Source organism: Amblyomma maculatum, chromosome 9 (assembly GCF_055883805.1).
Source record: "Amblyomma maculatum isolate TAMU_Amacu chromosome 9, ASM5588380v1, whole genome shotgun sequence".
In the NCBI taxonomy this organism is placed as follows: domain Eukaryota; kingdom Metazoa; phylum Arthropoda; class Arachnida; order Ixodida; family Ixodidae; genus Amblyomma; species Amblyomma maculatum.
This window is the reverse complement of record NC_139352.1, coordinates 85,886,242-85,906,941: the sequence shown is the minus strand read 5'-3', so window position 1 is coordinate 85,906,941 and position 20,700 is coordinate 85,886,242. Positions and strand designations below refer to the sequence as shown.

Here is a 20,700-nt window from a genome sequence, read left to right as displayed (position 1 = left end):
TCGCCACAAGTTATATAAATATTTACTTTAACACAAATACAAACATTTTAGTCAAATATTTTTGTATATTATTTTAAACGTTGGGTTTAGGTAATATTAAAAACATTATCCAATTAAACGCGGTCACGATAACGCTTAGCCACTATGTCATTTGCACGGTGGTTTGTTCGCGGGTTCGCTGGGTTCGCGGATAATTTGTGTTTTGATGGCGGCCGGCCGTGTGAGTTCTCTGGAAGAAGGGCGCTTCGAACCTTTAATTTTGCTAATCGTGACATCGGGTGTTTCGAAGAGAAGGCAGCTTGTTTATTTGTACTGAAATTTTGTGTAGGTGCTAGGCAGTGATCACCTGCTCTTGCACAGATATACAATAACACCTCTCAGCTGCTAATAAGTATCTCCATCACCGCTGAGTAAACGCCGATGCTGTCTTTCTAGGCAACTAACTAACTTCATATTATATTATTCTTGTTTTCTTTGCAAAAAAAGAAAAAAAAAAGTAACGACGTTGTCATGAGATAATGTGGTAAAATATGCTAGGGCAGATACTGGACCATGTAGTACATGTATGGCCACAGTTAGAACTGGAATACCAACACATTTCTCATATGAGTATCAAAGTGTGCTGGTTAATATCGGCCTGGAGAATAGTTACAGGTGGTAGCAGATAAATATGATGCCATTTTGTGATATATAAACAAACCTGACCTCATCACCGGTAGTAGAAGCTGGCATGTTCTTCGAAAACGAATTGTATAGCCATGTATTTTCACTGGTACCTTCTCCCGCACCGCTGAAACTCTGACACGTTTGCTGCCAGGGTCATTTTTCATTGTCACTGTATGGCAACTGTGCGGTATCAATATTCTGCTGTACTTCAAGGACGGCATTGCACCAGCATGAGTGGCCATGGCTGATGCTGGGCAGGAATAATTGAATTACTGCTAAATTTCTTTGTCCTCCAGTGGGCATGATCCATCTGATGACAATGATGCTGAAGATGGGTTATGGACTCTCATGGGGAATGGAACTGTTGACTGGGTTTTTTATTTACAGACTGGGCACTCTCTGTTCTAGCTGCATGGGACCACAATGTGTAGATGGTCTTCAGACCAGCCATTTCTATGGATTAGCCTGTTTAAGTTATTCTGAACTATTACTAGGCCATTTATGGTCGTTTCTAGGCTATGTATAGTGCCTAAAGTATACTGCAGCTACTGAATAATTAAAAATAAAGCAGCGGTTTGGATAGCTTGCCATGGAAAGTAGTGTGCTTATGTCGTTACAAGTCATATTTAGTGTGGTAGTGTGTTCTATTGACCTTGAGGACGTGAAAGAAGGGCACAAGCTCCACTGTGCCTCACTAGTCTGAATCAAACAGCGAGTGAGCTCTGCTGCAGACACCTTTCGCTTTTCTTGATCTAAGTAAGAATTAATTAGCCATGTCGACCCCACTGATTTATAGTGAAACTTTCTGAGTAAAGTACAGTTAAAAGAGAGGCAGTAAGCTGTGCTTGCTGGTTTTTCAAGATACTAAACCAACTTGAGGACAATATGCTCATCCCTATTCTGGGCCAGTGTGTTAATAGTTCTTCCATACATCTTTTTGATGACTGCGTGAATATTGTTAGTTTAATCTGAGGTTCATAATAAGTGGACTTCTCTAAAGAGTACCAAGAATGCGTTTTCAGAAGAAAGTGGCATTTCTTTCCTTAAAAAAAGATTGCTATGCGTGTGCATTTTCAAACTGGTCCTTATCAGTGCTTTCAATGCCTTCAAGCCAGTCATGGGCTCCTTGCCGAGACCCTCGGTGCTATAAATTTGCCTAGGGATACATCATAGCTAATCGAGGTTGATGCGTTTATGGCAGTCTGTGGTAGGTCAGCCTACTCATTTTCTTCATCAACTTCCTGACAGTTAGGAAGGGCTCATACATTCATATAAATGGCTGTCTGCTGATGGCTCTAAGATGTCAGGGTTAATACCCCACCAACAAAACCATGGTAGGCAACATCAGGTTCTGCCGTCTGTGCATAAATGATACAATTCAACGAATACTTACGTCTGACGATAAGGATGTTCAACAACATATGGCGTCGTTGCTGGGTCCATAAACCTTGCATTACTCAAGTAAATTTGGAGTTATTTCTCCAGTCATTTCTACCCATGCAGCCTTAATCATTTCCGCAGCGAATAACAAAAACATTGGAACTGGAACATTTCCATCTTGTTCGTCACTTAATAACATGCATGATATGCATGCCACACAGGCATGTTCGTACAGCATGGCACTTATATCAGGTGGCTTTTCACATGATGTGGTAGGTTACGATTGCATGCTAGCAAGTATGTGCGAGATATTAGAGGCACTACCCCGCCGGGGTGGCGCAGTGGTTACGGCGCTCGACTACTGTTCCCAAGGATGCGGGATCGAATCCCGGCCTCGGCGGCAGCTTTTCGATGGAGGCGAAAAGCAAGGCGCCCGTGTGCTGTGCGATGTCAGTGCACGTTAAAGAACCCCAGGTGGTCGAAATTTCCGGAGTCCTCCACTACGGCGTCTCTCATAGCCTGAGTCGCTTTGGGACGTTAAACCCCACGAACCATATTAGAGGCACTAATTAAAAGACCAGTGATTAACCGTGTAGCAGAGTTCATGTACGCATTTAAGGCTCGACAGATGGGAGCCATCAGTGCTGTCGCATCCTTTAATACGGAGCTTGTGTGTCCCACAAATTATTTTTTATTGTTTCTTTTTGTTTTTTTGGTTTGGCATGTTAGTTCTGGGGAGAGGGAGGTTGTCTTGAAGGATGGTAGAAAGAAGCCTTTTGTCACTCCTGCAGGAAGCTCCAGTTTTTTTTGTGAATGTGCCTTTGCCCTAGTACATATTTTTACAGTACAGTGCCACCTTACCTCTTAATGAGGAAACATTTATTATAACTGTAGCTGTTATAAGTTGGCTCAGTAATATTTGTGTTTTGCTTGGTCCTCCTGTTTGGTCCTTCTCCTTGTGGCTTACTAAAGTGCCGTAATGCCCCTTTGCTTAGGGTGGGATTTTCTTTAAAAGTTCATGGAACATGTTCTGCCAAGTCATACATAGTAATCTTGTTGGATGGAAAGGTGGTGTCATTTTGGCACTGAGTCTCAAAGTCTCTTAAAGGACAGCATGTTTTTCTTTTTTTTTTTTTGCAATAATCATGCTGCTGTAAAAAATAGTGATGCAGTAAAATTTTTTTTTACATACTGCACCTTGCCACAGTGGCTCATTAAGTTAATTAGGATGCTCGACTGCTGATCCCAAGGACACATTCAATACCTGTCATGGCGGTGGCATTTTGATGGGGGTGAAGTGCAAAACACCCGTGCATTGTGTGATGTCAATGCAGTTTAACAAACCCCTGGTGGTCAAAATTTCCAAAGTCCTTCACTATGGTGTTCATCATAGTCAATTAGCTTTGAGACTTTAAACCAATTTGACATAACTGCAAAGATGACCAGATGTACTCCTGGTTTCTTCACATATAAGATGTCTCAATACTCACCTGTAGCTCTCAAAAAAAAAAAAAAAAAAAAAAAAAAAAAAAAAAAAAAAAACCAACTTTTAACGATGTTTGAACTTGCATAGAGCAAATAGACTGCACATGCAGCTTTGTCGCACTATCAAAAAGTGTCAATACACACAACATTGATGTGAAAATGGTTCCTACTATCATATCAAGGACTAAGAAGCAGAGTACTTATTTTGCAGTACTGGCAGCCCTGGAGACTGATCCCATGATCTTCTTCATCAAAATCAGTCGGCAAGTTTGTCATCATCATTTTTTTATGGCCACGGGAACCAGAAGCTAGGCTGCCGATATCCAATCAGATGAGGTGAGTTTATTATCTTGCCTTTGTCACTATTCATATTTATGGAGACAGATTAGTACTTAGGCGTGGGAGCAATGCTGACATTGCCTAACCATCAAGAGCTTCAACATTCCGAAAAACTTGCGTGACATTGCCTAAGCAGACACTTTGTAATCTGGAGAAGTGTTTGCGCAGCAGCATTTTTCGTGAGGTTAAATCAATTGGACAGTACAGGCAGGTAAAACAAGGCTTCTTTTAATGTACACGCTTAGAAAAGTATATTTACACACATTGCGCAAACACAGTAAGGCATTATTCAACACACAAACACATGATGATGGAATGTTACGACTGTAAGACAGATGCCAGTCTATGAACTCATACTAGCTTTCTTGAGCGGTAATGAATGTGGTTCACATCCTAATTAGAGAATGACATGGTCACCACTTTGAGCTCCCTTTGCTCTGTAGTCTCGTCAACAAAAGCACTACCACTACTTACTACAATTACATTACTTACAGTGAGACCTCCTGACGTCTTGTGGACACCACAAGCAGTCTTAAAACGCAGCAGATATCTCACCAGTTGGACGCCTGTTCTGACATTTCTCATGCTACAAAATGTGTGGTGCAAACTATCAGAGTGTCCGCTTCATTTTTCTCATTAAAACATATTTTAAAAGGGGAATTTCTGTTCCTTAATTGTGTCACACATTGATTGGAGAGGTGCATCACTTGATTGTAGCATCCTTGTTTTACATCAAAGTATACCCATGTACGGTCTCTGTCAAAAGTATACGGCCCAAGGATTTTTGTTCTAAGCCCTGTAACAAGACTAATAAGCAACTCTAGCGTTCGAAATCTCTTAGATGGCAAATCTCATCCTCATTCTCCTCTAGCTTACATTCATATTACAGTATTGCTGCTAGCAGCCGCATTACAGTGCTTAGAAGCGAACCTCTTGGGCCACATACTTTTGACAAATACTGTACATATCCACAGATAAGTACTGAGCCAGTGCTGTAAGAACAGTGTTAGCAAAAACAGCGTCGATCCTTTCAACTCGGCTGCGCGACATATCATGGCACGTTGCAACAATATTATAGGCTGTAAGCGGGCATGTACACAAATATATAAAGGTGTCTGTGTGTACATAATTTCTTTCTAGATTTATATAAACATTTGTCAGTGGTGTGTACATGATTTAGGACAAAACACTTCAAGCACATGAATTGCATAGGAGGAAACGTTTCACATATTAGCTAGCATATTGAGCTTTGTGGTATGTAATTTTTTAGTGTAAATTTACAGTGTGTCCCGGATTTGTAAACACATTCATAATAGCTTGTGAAGGGGTGAAAAAAAAAAGGAAAAATGAGGTTTGCAAAAGTTTTGTACGCCCCTTGATTAGCCAAGGCAGTCGTTGTGCCTCTTTGCGGAACTTTTCAGATGTATTGTCTAACACTGCAAAACTGTGACAGATGACGAGGCGCGAAAGCTGGAATGGTTAATGAAACTAAAATGCATTGTTGGGGAAGAAATCTGGTATGCGTGCTCAATAAATTATTGACTGCAATCAAAAGTCGTCGTCTGCATTTGGTTGCGAGTGCCATCTCTGTTCAAACCGTGATGGCAGGAAAAAAAAAACAACAGCAAGTTTGTTGCCTGAGAAATGGTTCTAAAAACACAATCTATGCAAGAAAGGCATTTTAAAAAAGAGATGTGCGGCATAAACTTTACTTGAAGCGTTGAGTGAGGACTAGGTATTCGAAGAATGTGAACAACGCAACAATTAAAAAGGGGAAAGGAATCGGTGTGTTGCCTTTGATGTAAAAAGAGGGCAAACGTATAGTTTGTACGGCACCTGACTTCGTTCACCTTGGACAGCGACCATACTCTTTGCAAATTTCCAGCATTCCTAAGATCTCTGTCTGCCTGCTTGCATTCCCGGAGGAATGCACCCTATTTTACTCCTTATCTGACCGCCAGCTTTCGTAATCTTTGCTGGTTTGTTGGTGGTGCATTGTTTTTGCTACATCATCATGTTGAAAGCATGAATGCTACACGTTAAAATATTAGCTGCAGCATCTTCTCTGTGCTTCTGAACAAGCTGCTAGGAAATCATGACATAAAAATGACAAATAATTTTCCTCTTGTTCATGGTTTTCCCAGTAGTACATCTCAGCTGTATTGTGCTAAATATCATTTTTGAGCTCTAAGAACACATGTTGGAGATATCTTATTTCTGGTAATAACATCTTCAACTGACGTGCCATCGATGGCTCTGGACTTGCCTAACATTTGTAGTCACAACTGGAAGAAAGTGATATGGTGTCTGAACTTTTCTCTCGTCATGTTTTTTTCTGCACAAGTTAATGGACAAATGCTGACCTAATTTCATGGTGCGCAATATTCAGACAGCATAGAATCAGTCATGCTTAGTCATGCCTGTCATGGGTTGCATGGCAAACACCTTAACTATGACCAATCCCGTTTCATTGCTTCACTTTGTTCAGATTCATTCCTAGCTGCCTAGAAAAAGGAAAAGCTGGTTTGCTTTCCACTGTGGATGCTTTCTTGATATCAGCGGCAATGTTTTTGTCAGTATAGCACTTTGCACCAAGCAAGGCTGGCCGCAGTTTGTGATCCAAGAAACTTCTGCACATGGCCGTCGTCTGCCGCTGGCACTTCTTCTGCCAGGCAACCTTGAAACATAACAGGAGATCCCTCGGAGGCACGACGAAAAACACACATATCAGTCCTTTTTCATCATTCAAGGGAGGGTGATCATATCCTGGAGTTGTAGTGCCCATTGGAGAGCTGCGATCCAGGGCCATTTCGATGGAGTGGCTCCTTGCTTGAATGGTGCGAATAGCGGCTGTTAGGCCTGGAGTGAACGATGGTGTAGTGGTCGCTTCCATTGCTGACCGACCGCGCTGAGTTGAGGGTGGAGCCCCCGGAAGTGTAGCCCGGCTTGTTAAGTGATGTCCGGGAGCCATACTGGGAGCTCGGCACCCAGCTTCCCTTGTAAGGGTCATAGTCCTCCATCTCGGACGGCTCTTTTTCTTCGACCTGCAGATTTAAAAATAACAAAGCACGTCACTGGTTAAGCCTAAAATGCCTTTTAAGGAGAATATGATTATTGGCTCATAAATCAGTTCAAGTATCAGCACCGAAAAGTGTCCCTAGGATTTGACCACTTTCTTCCCTTTGGCATCGTTTGATCTCATCCAACCTCTATTTCTCTGTTCTATGGGACCAAGTGTAAGCATGTTTTCTTATTCTAAATCTATAAAAGTGTATATCTATTATATACTTGCGCATTAACAAGCTGAATGCCCCCAAATAGAGTGGTCAAAGCATCGCCCCATCCGAGTTACTTGTACAGAAGCACAGTGAACGTGAATTCTGCATCTTACTACCGTGAGAACTGGCAGTTTATTTCTTGTTTGAAGAGTGCGGCTAGTTCCTGTTTATGTGTGAGCAATGTGTGTTGCCATCATTGCACACAGGTTGCTGCTCTTCTGCCCTTGGTAACGAAGTCAGCTGGCCTTGTTTTCAGAACTTTTACCAAACTCATGCTTTAGCTATATCAGGAAACATGTTGACATCAATGGACGGATTTAAACGTATGACCTTTTCTTTTTCATCTTTCGAGATTCATGACTGAAAGAACGTCCATGCTTGAACTCTGAGTAAAAAAGAAAAAAAAAATGTTGTTGCTCACTCAAGTGCTCTTATTCGATTTGTTTGCACGCTTTTTTTTTTTTCTGTCATCTTTTTTTTTTTTTTCCAGGTAAGGCTGTGGTGGGATTTCCTGAGGTTTCACTAGTCATTTTTAAAGCTGCGTTCGACGCCTCCTGGATGTTGTCGCATGTGCCACCTTGCTACCGTGGCTCCAGTATGCACCTTGTGAGTAACAAGTTGATGACGATATGATGATGATATGATGTTGAGACAAGCTTGTGGACACTCATTTAATGATTTTTTTTTAGATGTGATGACCATTACTGAACTGAAGTTTATCACTGCCAGTGTGGCTGCAACTGACCAATGTCGTGGTTGAATGTGTTTTTATGCTTTGAAAGGATGAGCAGGGTGTGTAGAACAGGTTAGGTAGTCTGATCAGTGATCATCATCACTGCTCCTGATTGAGTTAGGTGCACTCAGTGCATTTATTTCATTAAGGTAGCTATGCATTGCGCACATAGTATTTGCATGAGATTTAATGAGCACAGACCCAAATTTGTAACCCAACGCATTTGTGTGGCTTGATCTCTGAGCATGGACGCCTTCCAGAAAGAATCGATGACATATGTGTCTGAGAGCATATTTCAGTTTCATTTCGAATATTAGTGCCAACTCAACACAAAAGGGCTACACATTTCTGCTTGGCCAAATGTGATGAAACAGGCTTCAGTGGTATTAGTGAGCTTGTGTACCATTCAGTGGGCAATGCTGATGTCGCAGGCTGGCCTCTTTTTTATTGGCTTGGCTGTGGAGCTGGTGCAACGGGTACAAGTTAAGCCCATGTGATCAGAAGCATTAGCCCTGCACACTTTTCATTATCATGATGCATTTGGAGTGCTTTGCTAACTAAATTAAAACTAATTACTATCATTGGTAGCATATAACTCCATTGTTCACAAGGAACTTAGTAGAGCTTCATACCAAGCTTGTCAAGCCAGTAAGTGATTGCCATAAAGTAAAGAAGTGTAATACCGTGTGGAGTAAAAGGGCCGCTTTTGTTGACTGAATGTGTAAGTCTTATTTGACATATTTATTTTGTTGCAATGGATGTGACAGTGCCCATGAGTGTTCCAAAATTGTAATGCCTAGCATTTAATTTCCCCCACATGTGTACAGTCCAAGCCACAATATGCCAGCGAATTGGGAAGTCCTTTGTGCATATGTTATCAGCACAGGCAGCCGGCGCATTTGCCTACCAATGTAAGGAAACTTCACAAGTTTTGTGCACAGGATGCGAAAATTTAAACACCAAAGTATGCTCCATAATATATTTTGGCTGCTCGTGCACATTTGAGAGACGAGGTGTGCATAAATAGCAGCAATATTTTGCTAACAGTATGAAGTGGCTGTTCATTGGCTGCTAGCAAGGTTTACTTTTACATACCTGTAAAAAAGAAAAAAAAAACTACCTATGTTTTTGTTGCATAAATACTGACATAGGCACCTGTTTTTGTTGCTTTTTCTTTGTCTACATTTGCACCACATGTAATGATGAATTTCAACAAAAAAGTCCAATAAGGATGTTTCAAATCGAGGTTTTACTTTGCGGTTTAAACCGGGAAAAAAAAAAAAAAAAGGAATCCAGCATGCCAAATTTAGTTTTTGGGATTCAGGTATATATGAAGAGGTCAGTGTTGTTGGCATCAAAGGCATAACTGGCCAGCTCTTGAGTACTTAAAACTAACTAGGTAAGTTAGGGGAGTGATGTGACGGTGTGGTACTATTAGATAAGCAGCGCGGCTGTGCGATTTGAGGTATTGATTGGCTAGCTTGCGTGCTCCTGCTGACCTGGAAACCACAACGTCCTTTCCACCTGCTGTCTAAGTGCTGTTTGCTATAGACTGACATAAAACCATGTATGGATGCCATGGAAAAGTATAATTTTCTAGCTGCGATAGTAATTGAGTGGCTGTTTCATCGATGCCACAGACACGCAGACTATAGGTGATGCCCGCCCTCTTGCTCAACCCTGTGTGACAACCTAGCAATAGCATGCCAATCTAGCTCTCGAAAGCAAACTTTCACTAGCGTTATTGCCTGCTTGTTGGCTTATTTAACTTACGTTAAAGACAACCGCGAGTACTACCATCTGCATGTTAATCACTGGTAAACAAACTGTTCCTGCTGGCAAAAATGCTGACATGGCCTCTGAATGAATTTGACCACCAACGACTGGCACGTTAAATCATGGAAAGAAGTTGATAAATTGATTTGGTGAAAATAATACTCGCCTGCAAAAAGAAAAAAAAAAAAAGCAAAAAAAAAAAACACTGAACTTGCGTTCCGAAATAAACACCGAGAAAATTATGACAAAATAAAAGAAGTGAAAAATCCATGTCTGCTTGCACACCTCTCAGTAGTGCACATTGGCATTTTAGGTGAGATTTTAAAAAAGAAACGAAATACCAAACTAGCCTGCGACTTTTTCTTCACATAAGTATGAAAGGTGCTAGCATTACTGTTTGTTGCACGTGGTTCATTATCCTGACTCTCTTTGTTATGTGCATCTATTTTCTCCTGCCTTGCCACACCCATCACGAATAAGAAACAGGCATGAACAGTTAATGTAGAGAGTGCAGAACAGTCACTCAAAGTGTGATTATACGTAACTTGATCCTAATGGCACAAGGTCGGCTTGGCCAAAGAGTGCCCTGCCTAGCTTGTTTTGGTCTGCTTGGGGAGGGTTGAAAGTCACAACTTTTCAAGCATAAATATTTTTCCCCTTTGAAGCTGAGTGCTGGGCAAGGGGAAAGTGGACGGGTATGTGGGCTTCGAACTTGCCAGTGCAACTCGGGCTGTGAAGGAATGCAGTAATGGAGGACCCTGGATAATTTCATACACCTGCAGATCCTTAATATGGGATGGGATGGAGGGGATAAGGGAATTGGGGGGGGAGCTTGTATGCATTGCAAAACTGGTGGGTATCCGGTGACACTGGGAACTGAACCCCACACTTCCTGCATATGAGGAAGATGCTCAGAGTGTTAAATGCTCAGGTACGAAAAGAGAGAAATTGGGTTTGGAAGACAGAGTTAGTGACAGGTTTTGAAAATTTGCTGAAACAAACATGGTCATGGCTGACACAAGGCAAGAATTATCAAAGATCATCTGAGGAGCTTTTACTCAGCAGTGGACTTGGCTATGTTGATGATGATAATAAACCTTCCCAGATTTCTGCACTTAGAAAACAAGCTCAAAGAAAGGAGTAGAACGAGATAGAGGAGAGCACAAATGACACATGAGTGCCATCTTTGACTTTATTATTTGGGGGGCAGGTGCTGCTGCACAACCTGCCTTCAGCACAAACACAACAGAAGAAGTTTACAAACTGCACGGACATAAGTAGAAATGGAGGAGAAAGGAAAGAGAAAAAGGAACTGGCAGAAAAATTCTTAATTCTGCCTGCACTCAAAGAGCATCTCTAATCAGGAAACCCTGCTGTGCTCATTACTTAGCGGCTTGCTCTTTGCCTGCCCTTTGCTATTTTTATGCGAGCTGTGAGATTTGTTTTCCATTAAAACATGGTAAGTGCAGTGTGGGCTGCAGGTTTCCATGGCATTCAGGTTGTCAATGGCAGTTTACCAGTATCCCTTGACAACAAGGTATATGTTACTGATGCTCACCCAAAGCAATATCTTATAATACTGGTGCTGACCTACAAACATGGAGGCTAATAAAAATATTTGAACTGAATGAGGTGCTGAAAACATAGAAATAGTAGGCCAGGTATCGATGAGGTACTGCTTTCTAATCTCAAATAGGCCACTTTCATCGAAAGCAGATTCTGTATTAGCAAAAGACACCGACAAACTCAGTACAGCTGGCAATGTCACCAGCCAATTTTGCACATAAAATTCATGTGGCCAATGTTTTGGCGCAAATCCCAGGGGTCACCATTCACTTCAAAACAATAGCATCCCACCCTGTTCAGCAAGGGCATCATAAGCTCTTATCAACTGGTAGCAGGAATTTCAAATCCAATTTTGTTATTGATAAATGCACTTTTTTCCACTGGACTAACGTCTCCTCTGCCAGAGAGAACCAGAGTTAGTTTTTATTGGGAACAACAGTTGGATGATGATGTCCTCACTGACCTTCCAAACTGAGGACAACACAGGGAGCTATGGAACGGAAAATGATGGATGTAACATTAAGAGATATAGGAAGCATGCACAGTGGGTCAGAGAAATAACTCGAGCTTGTGCCATTCTAGTGGAAATCAAGAAGAAGAAATGGGCATGGGCAGGACATGTAGTGCGAAGAGATGATAACCGATGGTTGCTAAGAGTCAACCATTTGGATTCAAAGGGAAGGAAAGTGTAGCAGGGGGAGGCAGAAAATCAGGATGAGATGTAAAGTTTGCAGGCATCACATGGCTTGTGCCGGTGCAGGATCAGGTTAATTGGAGGGATATGGGAGAGGCCTTTTCCCTGCAGTGGACGTAATTAGGATGATGGTGATGATGATGGTTGTTTAGCAGTCAACACAATTGTTGAAGAACCTGACTGTGTTACTTTCATATTCACATATCGATTGCTTCAACTTTTATTTCCCTAACTTCAGTTTTACTGAGTCGCTTCAAGTTGATAATCTTTCTTCAGAAGGGTGTCACAGATCCCTTCAAAGCTTGACACTTATTCTCCTGTTTACTACAGTGGGTGCTAGGAAGAAGCAGAGCAGAGCATACCTCAGTCTTGGTGCAGGTGCAGGTGAGCGAAGAGCAGAGGAAGATGTTGACGATGAGCATCACCAGCAGCAGGATGGCGAGGCAGATGCAAAGGCCAATCAGCCACGGGAAACGCCACTCCGTGCACTCGCGCAGGGGTGCTGACACTGCAAGGATGAAGCAAGGTAGAGTTGCACCTTCTGTTCGTTTTTCTCTGATTGCTGCTCACTTTCATCCCGTTCAAGTTGTACTATATAACCTGAATGCTGCATCTAGTTGCAGTTGCATTAGGCTTTATAGTCTGTAAGTGACTAGAGCTATTATGCGTCAAGAACAAGGTTTGATATGATTACTTTGGGATGAAAACTAATTTTAAAAATATTTTCGCCACGCGATCGACCGTGAGGTTGTGCCACCATTGCTGCGATTGTATAGATCAGCAGCCAGGGGAGATCGCAGAAACACATGCAGTGTCAGTTTGTTTCAAAGTTTACAGTGGGTTTGTTGGCAAAGAACACGTGTCATGCGCATGTGCTTTTCCTCGTCCACCTCTATTTTTATGAGACGAAGCCACTGATTCTGTCTTGAACTACAGGGCACACAAACTCCGGTATGATATGGACCCTTTGCAAAGCTGTGGAAGTCAGCTTTTCTGCACAGCAAAAACCTCTTCACTATGGCAGCCATACCTGTCTTGGAGGCAGAAATTGGGTGCTGTGCAAGAGAGGTCTGTTGTGACAATAATGGCCATGTTCATTTCCTGCAGGTCTCTGCCTTGCCTTGTGTTGCTGCCACAATTATGGGATTAAGAGTGCCTCTGTCTAGCCAATCTCTCGGAGGTGCCCTTCATACGCCCCCCTCCTTCCTGACATTTTACTTTTCAATAGGGAAGGAGTGCTGATTGCCAGGTTTGTGTACAAGATGAAGCTTGATAAAGAAGTATTTTGCACTGCACCTAACTTCTGCCTCAATGACAGACCATACCGCCATACTAAAGGGGTTTTCGCCATGCAGTAAAGTTGACTTGTAGAGCTTTTGCAAAGGGTCTATGCCAGTTGCTGTGCTAGCTAGCATCTTCTAAGCCCTCACAAATGCAAGGCTTGTGCTCTGACCTGGCAAACAAATGCACAGCCTCAATTGCCAAATTGTCCTTGACTCAAGGACTAAGCTGATACTGTAAGTGCACATAGACTGTGAGTGCATTTCAACTCTGGATAGACAACGCTGGCAATGCTTCAAAGTATTCCCCCAAAATGCGATCACACCGACACTGTACAGGAATTCTTGCTGCACAAGAAAGCTGACTCTTCATGTGTAGAGCGTCGATTGGAGTGAATTTGCTGAACTCACTGTGAGGTAATGCCTTTTTTTTACGGCTAATGTCAGAGAATATGATACTATTATGACGCTGTGCAAAATCGAATATGAAGAAGGTCAACATTCCCTGAAACTGAGGAAAGTATAATAGACTTCTTTATGTGGGTCGTGTTGATGAATGGCAAATTAAAGTGTAATGATTTTTTTCAATGCCAGTAAGTTTGGCTTTGTTAGGATTTCCTGCAATTTCAATTATGTTCAAATGCAAGCTACAAATATAGTCAGTACAAATAATAGTTAGAAATGACTGCACATGGGCGCTGTTAAGTTTAGGCATGGAATTTTGAGGGAATTAGATTTATTTAGCACTTGTAATTATTGAGCAATGATTCAGTCAATTTCAGGGTTATTTGCAGAACAAGTGCCTGATATGAAACTATCCTGAAAGAAACGGATTTCTTTGTAGTCAAGCAGCTAACAAGAAGTAAATACCTCCAAATGAGAAGGGAATCGAGATGGTTAAGCCTGCATGAAATTTAGGGCTATTTTACTTTGCTTCGCAGAAATGAGCTTGGGCAGGAGACAGTGATACACTTAGATGAAAACTGATTTTTTAATAGGCTAACAGTGGCGTACATTTATCAAGCCTTACCATTTAACATTTAACACTTAAAAGCTAGGTAGAACGAGAGGAAGAAGATGGCTTAAACGGAATGAAAGAGTACTAGACAGTGGTAAAAGGGGGGGAGGGGGGGTGGAGGTAAGTTTTAGTTTACAGGTCAAGCCAATGTTTCAACAAGTGGACTTGCCTTAGTCTGGGCCCAGACGAAGACACTTGTCGAAACGTTGGCTCGATCTGCGAACTGAGGCTTCCCCCCTCTACCCTTGTTCAGTGGTCTTTCATTTAAGTGCTAGGCTAGATATGCTTTGTCAAATGTTTTAGCATTTCTCTAAAGCAAAATTTGCTCACTGCTCAATGCAGGAAACTTAACAGAAAAAAATAAGGACATTGTATGTTGTTTGAAGTCCCGAAGCTGCATTGGCTATGAGGGACAATGTAGTGGAGGGATTCAGTAACATTTACCACTTGGGGTTGTGTAGCTTGCTGTCAAGTTGCACAGTACAGGAGCCCCTTGCGAAACAGCCGGGATCTAAGCTGCGTCCTCAAAATGTGCCGTCGAGCGCCCTACCATTGATACACCACAGCAAAAGTGTAACAGCAAAAATAAAAAGAATATTTAAACGCTTTACATATACCTTTTAAAAATGGTTAACCTGCCGAGACGAAAGTACTCAACCTGATTGTGCATACAGAGGGCACAGAATGGCCTTTTCAAGCTGCATTCTGCTTGGCAGCAGTGTTAAGGCGGACTTATGCTTCAGTTCCTGTCACATTCCAAACAAAAACTGAAATATATGATTTATGAGTGGTTGCATTAAATTGTAGTGACAGCAAATACCTGTTTGTTTTGTTTTGACATGATGCCTAACGACATCATTGCTGTGTTTGAGATACTGCTCGGCAGAGAATCTCAAGTGTGGGAGACTGACGAAGCGTGTCATGACCCAGCATGACTTTTATTTTATTATACCGGTCCCGAGGACTGAGAAATAGTTAACCATGCAGCGGTAATGATACAGGCTATAAATATTTTGTTGAGTTCATCAATGTTCAAAGCCTTTTCTTGAAATAGCACCCACAAGGCCAAGTGCAACTTCGAGAGCTTTGCAACCACTACAGCAGGGGTGAGCTGGGAGCTGTGTCTATAGCATGGCCAGAGGCGCTGAAAGTCTATGAAGTCATGGGTGTATGTGCTACAGGCCTCTCCCTATGGGGGAAAGCCTTGCAAACTATCCTCTAAAGGGCTGGTGGGTCCTTTTTCAGAGACTGTATGGCAGTCTGCAGGGCCAGATTCCAGTGTGGTATGTTACCCGTGCACACCATATTAGCAATTTGTTTTCACAGTAAGCAAGAAGCTGCTATGTGTATATACTGCCTTCTTTTCTCTTTAAATTTGATATTCTCTTTGTCTTGATAGTTAATATTTCCTTTCCTTTTTTTTTCTAAGATGGATGCAACCTCGAGTATGCGGCACAGTCTCAGCTTGGTGCAGCACTGCATTCATCAGGCTGGTGATCATTGAATGCACATTCGGCACCAGCATGGTGGCCACAACAGCTCTGGTAGCCATTACTGAATTTCTGGCACTTATTGCATTGCCAGGGATTTAGAATATATGGTCATATGTCAGGTTTCACATATTCCACTCCACTGATCGAAATCAGGAGGTGTACAGGACGCAAAAGCCAGGACGAGGCGTTTGGTAAGTAGCTCTTTTTCATCTTTTCTTATTTTGTTTCTGTGAACATTTGTCGCATTTTATTGTCTTAATCCTTCCAGCATTTCATCTTCGGTAACATTCAGAAAATCACTCAAAAGTTACCCCACGAACTGCGTTGAAAGAGCTATAGGCTGTAACTCTGACAGGGGCCTCCCCAAGGAAATGAGTTTTTGAAAGATTTTAAGTATCATTGTTTGTCTGGAGCTAAAGCCCTGCTGGCATATTTGGATACTTATATCCTGGGTCCATAACATCCATAAGACATATTGATACAATGAATGGGGATACTATTGTTAGTACTGGCTTTTCTGACTTTACGCTATGGATGACATACGGTACTTGGGGAAACTTTACTACTTTCTTTAGAAGAACTCTTTGGTTAGGCCTCTTTTGGGAGAGCGATATTTTTTGGGGAAAGGTGGAGCTAGCAATAAGATATTTGTGTTGTTCAGCTGCATTGACAGCCAGCTACCATGGAGCTCAAGACAGGGACGGGACAGGAATTTAGGAATGAGTCCTGCCCTGACCAGCTGTACATCACTGCTGTAACCGATGGTGGGGCAACTCAGGGTAGCCACTCCACACAAGGTTAACCTTAGGTGGCAGGAAGAGAGAAGGAAGTCGAGAGAGGAGGAGACAGGACAGTTTTGAGAAAGACAGGAAAGCGAAAGGTGTGGGGAAGGCCGGTGCCAGTTTCCCCCAGTTAGGTTCAATCCAGAGGCTGGGTACAGAAAACGGGCTGAGGTAATGTGCTGCCTCCACTGAAGAGTTTCAAAGGTTCAAACACTCGGCATTGGCACAGCCACCAAGGCCTTTTGTAAGCTTAGGCACTGGGGTCTATGGTGGTGTACTCCTCACAAACACATCTGCTTTAGCTAATGCGCCCGTGGAGCGTCATATCTTCTGTAAAAGTAACGGCTGCATAGCTGTTTCATGTGAAAAGCCACAAGAAATATGAGGTACCATTCATTTGGTTTGTGATTAAGATGTGAAATAATTTGTGCTACACTTTAATGTACTTTTGTCAGTTTTTGCTTTCCTTGGCGAGCTGAAAAATAAGCACCGATTGGGGGTAGTTCTTCTTTGAATCAGCTGTAACCTTTCATTTAGTTTGTCTTTCATTGTGTTAGTCATGTTTCATTAGTTTAGGCCAGTTCTATATTCGGGCCAATTGGCTGGCTTGGCTTTTAGCTGGCTTTTATTGAGTCATCTGCCTTTTTAATGTTATATATGATAGCTGCACAATCAAAGTCAATGTTTTACAAATGAACTGTATATAGTTGTAGCTTAAAGCGTAATGACGCCAGTATCCGCACTTGGATGCATAACACCAACTTTTGGCAAGGGATGGTTCAAGCCGATGTGCATTGCATCTGGCCCAGAATATTTGCTGAGTGTTCTTTAGAATGCATGTTTTTGTCTCGGCTGTCAGCAAACTCTTGTGACAACTCTTTCCAAATGTGATGCTGCAAAGTGATTTTGATGAGTGCTCTGTTGCCTCGCTTTCACTTCATCTTGTGCTGATGTTGTCTGTGAAGCTGATTTTGTCAGTCTGCAAACATATATATACTGTATAGCAGCACTACTTACTTGAGCTTTCCCCGGGCTCCACCACAAAGACGGAAGTGGATGCCATCAGCTGCACTGCTGAGTCACTGTCCTTGATCTGTGGCAGGGACTTGATCCCTCCTCCATCCTTGGCTCCACAGCTGGACTACAGTTCACACAGAACATCAGTGTGGGACACCCTGCGAGGCTCATAGCAATCTGCTTAACCAAGCAAGGCTTAAATGTCACTTCACGGCAGTCTCTGCAAGGTCTCCCAGTATGCATTGTGTTTATAGCAAACTAATGATCAAGACAGTCCAAGCCATCACCAGTGACGCAGGCTTAAAGTATAAGGTAGATATAGCTTGGTTTCCTGTGTTGCGTAGATATAGTGGTGATCTTATTACACCTGCATCCACATAGCTGTGTTCAATGCAGAATGTAGCCAAAAAAAAGAAAAAAGAACACACAGGGTTCTTTGCTCATTCAGCTGGGAAGGATTAATTTGTCTTTAGTAAGCAGCCTAGATGTGAACAAAAACAGAACAAAATAGTAAAAGAAATCATATTGGAGCTATGTTTGAGTGGCAGCTTTTGTAGCTTGTAAAAGCATGTGAATAAATAATCATTGCGCATGATTGTTAGCTAGCAACAATCCAGTGATTGATTAAAGGTCACTTTTTACTGTGTTCTTGTTGTTCTGCGTGAGGCTGCTCCAGTAGACCTGGTCTTGTGTTTTAGGGACAATGAGGGCATATAGAAATTGCTATGTATCAGAATGGTGCCATGTTCTAATCGCAGAGAAGAGGCCTTTTTATAACCGAAAAAGAGATTTTTTTTATTAGCTAAAAAACAAACCTAAAATCATAATACAGGTGTCGCCAACTGGCGGATTTTGCAAGTGCATCAGCACCATATTTATTTTGGTGCTGGAAGGGGGGGGAGCAAACTTTTCTATTCACATTGAAATTATGCTAACCTATCTTTTTTAACAAGATTGTCACAAGTTTCAGTCGAACGGTGGGAAGGTTTTTAATTTCCCTGGTAATAAAGCAGCTTTTGCTGTTGGCCAAAATTCACCATAGCCAGAGAGAGTCAGAGAATCGGTTTTTACAGAAATTAGATGAAGCTGTCTTCACTGTCTCTTTAAGAACAGTAAAAACAGCCAGGGACTTACCACGGGACAGATGGATGACTGGCAGAGAATGATGTCACACTGGACATTGATTTTGTTGCTTCCAGGGAACCTGAACGTTGATGACACTGTAGAATCTGCGGTGTCTGAAGTCTCGTTGTACTTGAATGCCGACATGAACGATGTCTTTGGGCATCTATGAGAGAACGAAAACTCACACGTTATCGTTGCATATGTTTATGTTGCTGTAAGCTTGAATATCTTCAGTAGACCATCTTCAGTGTCACAGTTTTCGCTCAAATGCAACCAAAAGCAAATAACCAGCCCGTGCTATTTTGGCATCATGGTCATCTGTTTTGTGCTAGTATTGTGCGTATGGTACCTGTAGGTTCATAATCACAGGCTTGAATAAAACGAATTACAAATTTTTAAGACATTAAGGACTTTTTGATGTTTTTCACTCATTCACTTGTGAAGGAATGATCTGCTTTTGCAAACATCAGTGGGAACACCTATTATTATTGAGAAAATTTCGGGCAGTGTTTTTCAAAGCTTATGACAATGGTTTGGTGTTATAGTGAGAATGTATTGTGAGCCTTCCGTGGATGTTCTTTAATTTGTACATGCCATGATCTTCCTCTTTCATTTGTACATACCATCATCATCGTCCCGCGGCGCCGGCTCCGGCACGCGCCTGGGTTTTGTCATCAGATTAAAAACGCTAGACAAGGCATCGCTGGCCTTGCCGTCACGACCTTGCCGTCTCAACATAGCCTTCTTTCACAAGTGGTGGAGGTCGAGTTCGATCCCCTTGCTGCCTCTCACTGGAGCTACGTTCCGGTCGTCGTTTGGCAACTACCACCATAATCATGTCCACCGAGAGCAATCCTGACCCGGCCGGACCCTCTACCTCAGCTGCACCGACGCCTCCGACTCTGCCCACACGTCAACGCGACCCACCGCTGTTCGCTGGTCGTCGTGACGAAGACGTGGACGACTGGCTCGACACATATGAACGCTGCAGTGCCTATAACCGGTGGGACGATGCTTTAAAATTTCTCAACGTTTCGTTCTATCTAATTGAGGTCGCCAGAAACTGGTTCATTAATCGCGAACCCCACACTACTAACTGGACCACTTTCAAACAGCAATTCCGACAATACTTCGCCGACCCGGCAGTTCGGTCGGAGATCGCGAGAAACAAGCTCGCTTCCCGCATTCAAGGTCCCGACGAATCATATGCGTCTTACATAGAGGCTGTTCTTGCACTTTGTCGGCGCATTAGTCCCACCATGACGGAACCTGAACGTGTGCACCACGTCTTAAAAGGGATCAATGCTATGGCATATCACACCTTAGTTGCCCAGAATCCTTCAAGTGTCGATTCAATTATTACGACCTGTCAACGCCTCGACCAGCTGCAGTCCTCTCGACTACAGCCCGGCTTCGCAACTGCTCCGACCTCTGCTGACTTTGATCTGCGGGCAATGATTCGAGCAATCATCCGCGAGGAGCTTCAAGCCCTCAATCCTTTCTGTCGACATGGGTGCGATCATTCTTCCGCACCTCCTAATGACGCCGTTCTCCGCAACATGATTAAAGAAGAGTTAGCTACCATCAGCCGCCCTATGACATCCGAACCTTCTGCAATCCGCCCAGCGCCGACCTACGCGCACGTCGCTGCATCCCCCCCTTCTTTGGATCCCCCACCCCGACCGGCACCAACATACAATCACATCAATGCAATGGCGATGGCTCAACCGACACAACCCAATTACGCACCTTGGCGTCCCCCCCGACCAGTCTGCTATTACTGTGGAATTAGAGGACATATATCCCGCTTCTGTCGTCGCCGCCTTCAGAACGAGCGCCGTGGTTACGACACCTTCGAATGCGACATGCCTTCAACCTCATATTATCAACGCCGGTCTATTCCAAGCCCACCTCGACGATCCTCCCCACCTCCAGTATCTTCCTCGGCGCCGCGGGACGATGATGATGGTATGTACAAATGAAAGAGGAAGATCATGGCATGTACAAATTAAAGAACATCCACGGAAGGCTCACAGTATGCTTAGCATCCTGATAATTTTTGCTGGTT

The 20,700-nt window shown here is 42.8% G+C and overlaps 1 protein-coding gene and 1 long non-coding RNA gene across 3 annotated transcripts in view; one reads left to right on the top strand and one right to left on the bottom strand.

Moving 5' to 3' along the window:
* Positions 1-206: 206 nt before the first annotated feature.
* Positions 207-18,648, top strand: LOC146179673 (uncharacterized). 2 transcript variants are annotated; one of them, XR_014700751.1, is made up of 5 exons: positions 207-324; positions 3,743-3,867; positions 12,296-12,443; positions 15,645-15,899; positions 17,537-18,648. It is a non-coding gene; the product is annotated as an uncharacterized LOC146179673 (long non-coding RNA). The 2 variants fall into 2 exon arrangements; XR_014700752.1 differs by having other exon boundaries at positions 12,248-12,443.
* Positions 4,083-20,700, bottom strand: part of LOC146179671 (uncharacterized) — a 161,960-nt gene continuing 145,342 nt past the window's right edge. Inside the window, exons 7-10 of the mRNA XM_084579303.1 lie at positions 18,642-18,795; positions 17,508-17,631; positions 12,280-12,425; positions 4,083-6,914 (exon numbers count right to left, since the gene is read on the bottom strand). Of these exons, the coding sequence (XP_084435429.1) occupies positions 6,630-6,914; positions 12,280-12,425; positions 17,508-17,631; positions 18,642-18,795 (709 nt within the window). The 3' untranslated portion in view covers positions 4,083-6,629. The remainder of the gene's footprint in view (positions 6,915-12,279; positions 12,426-17,507; positions 17,632-18,641; positions 18,796-20,700) is intronic.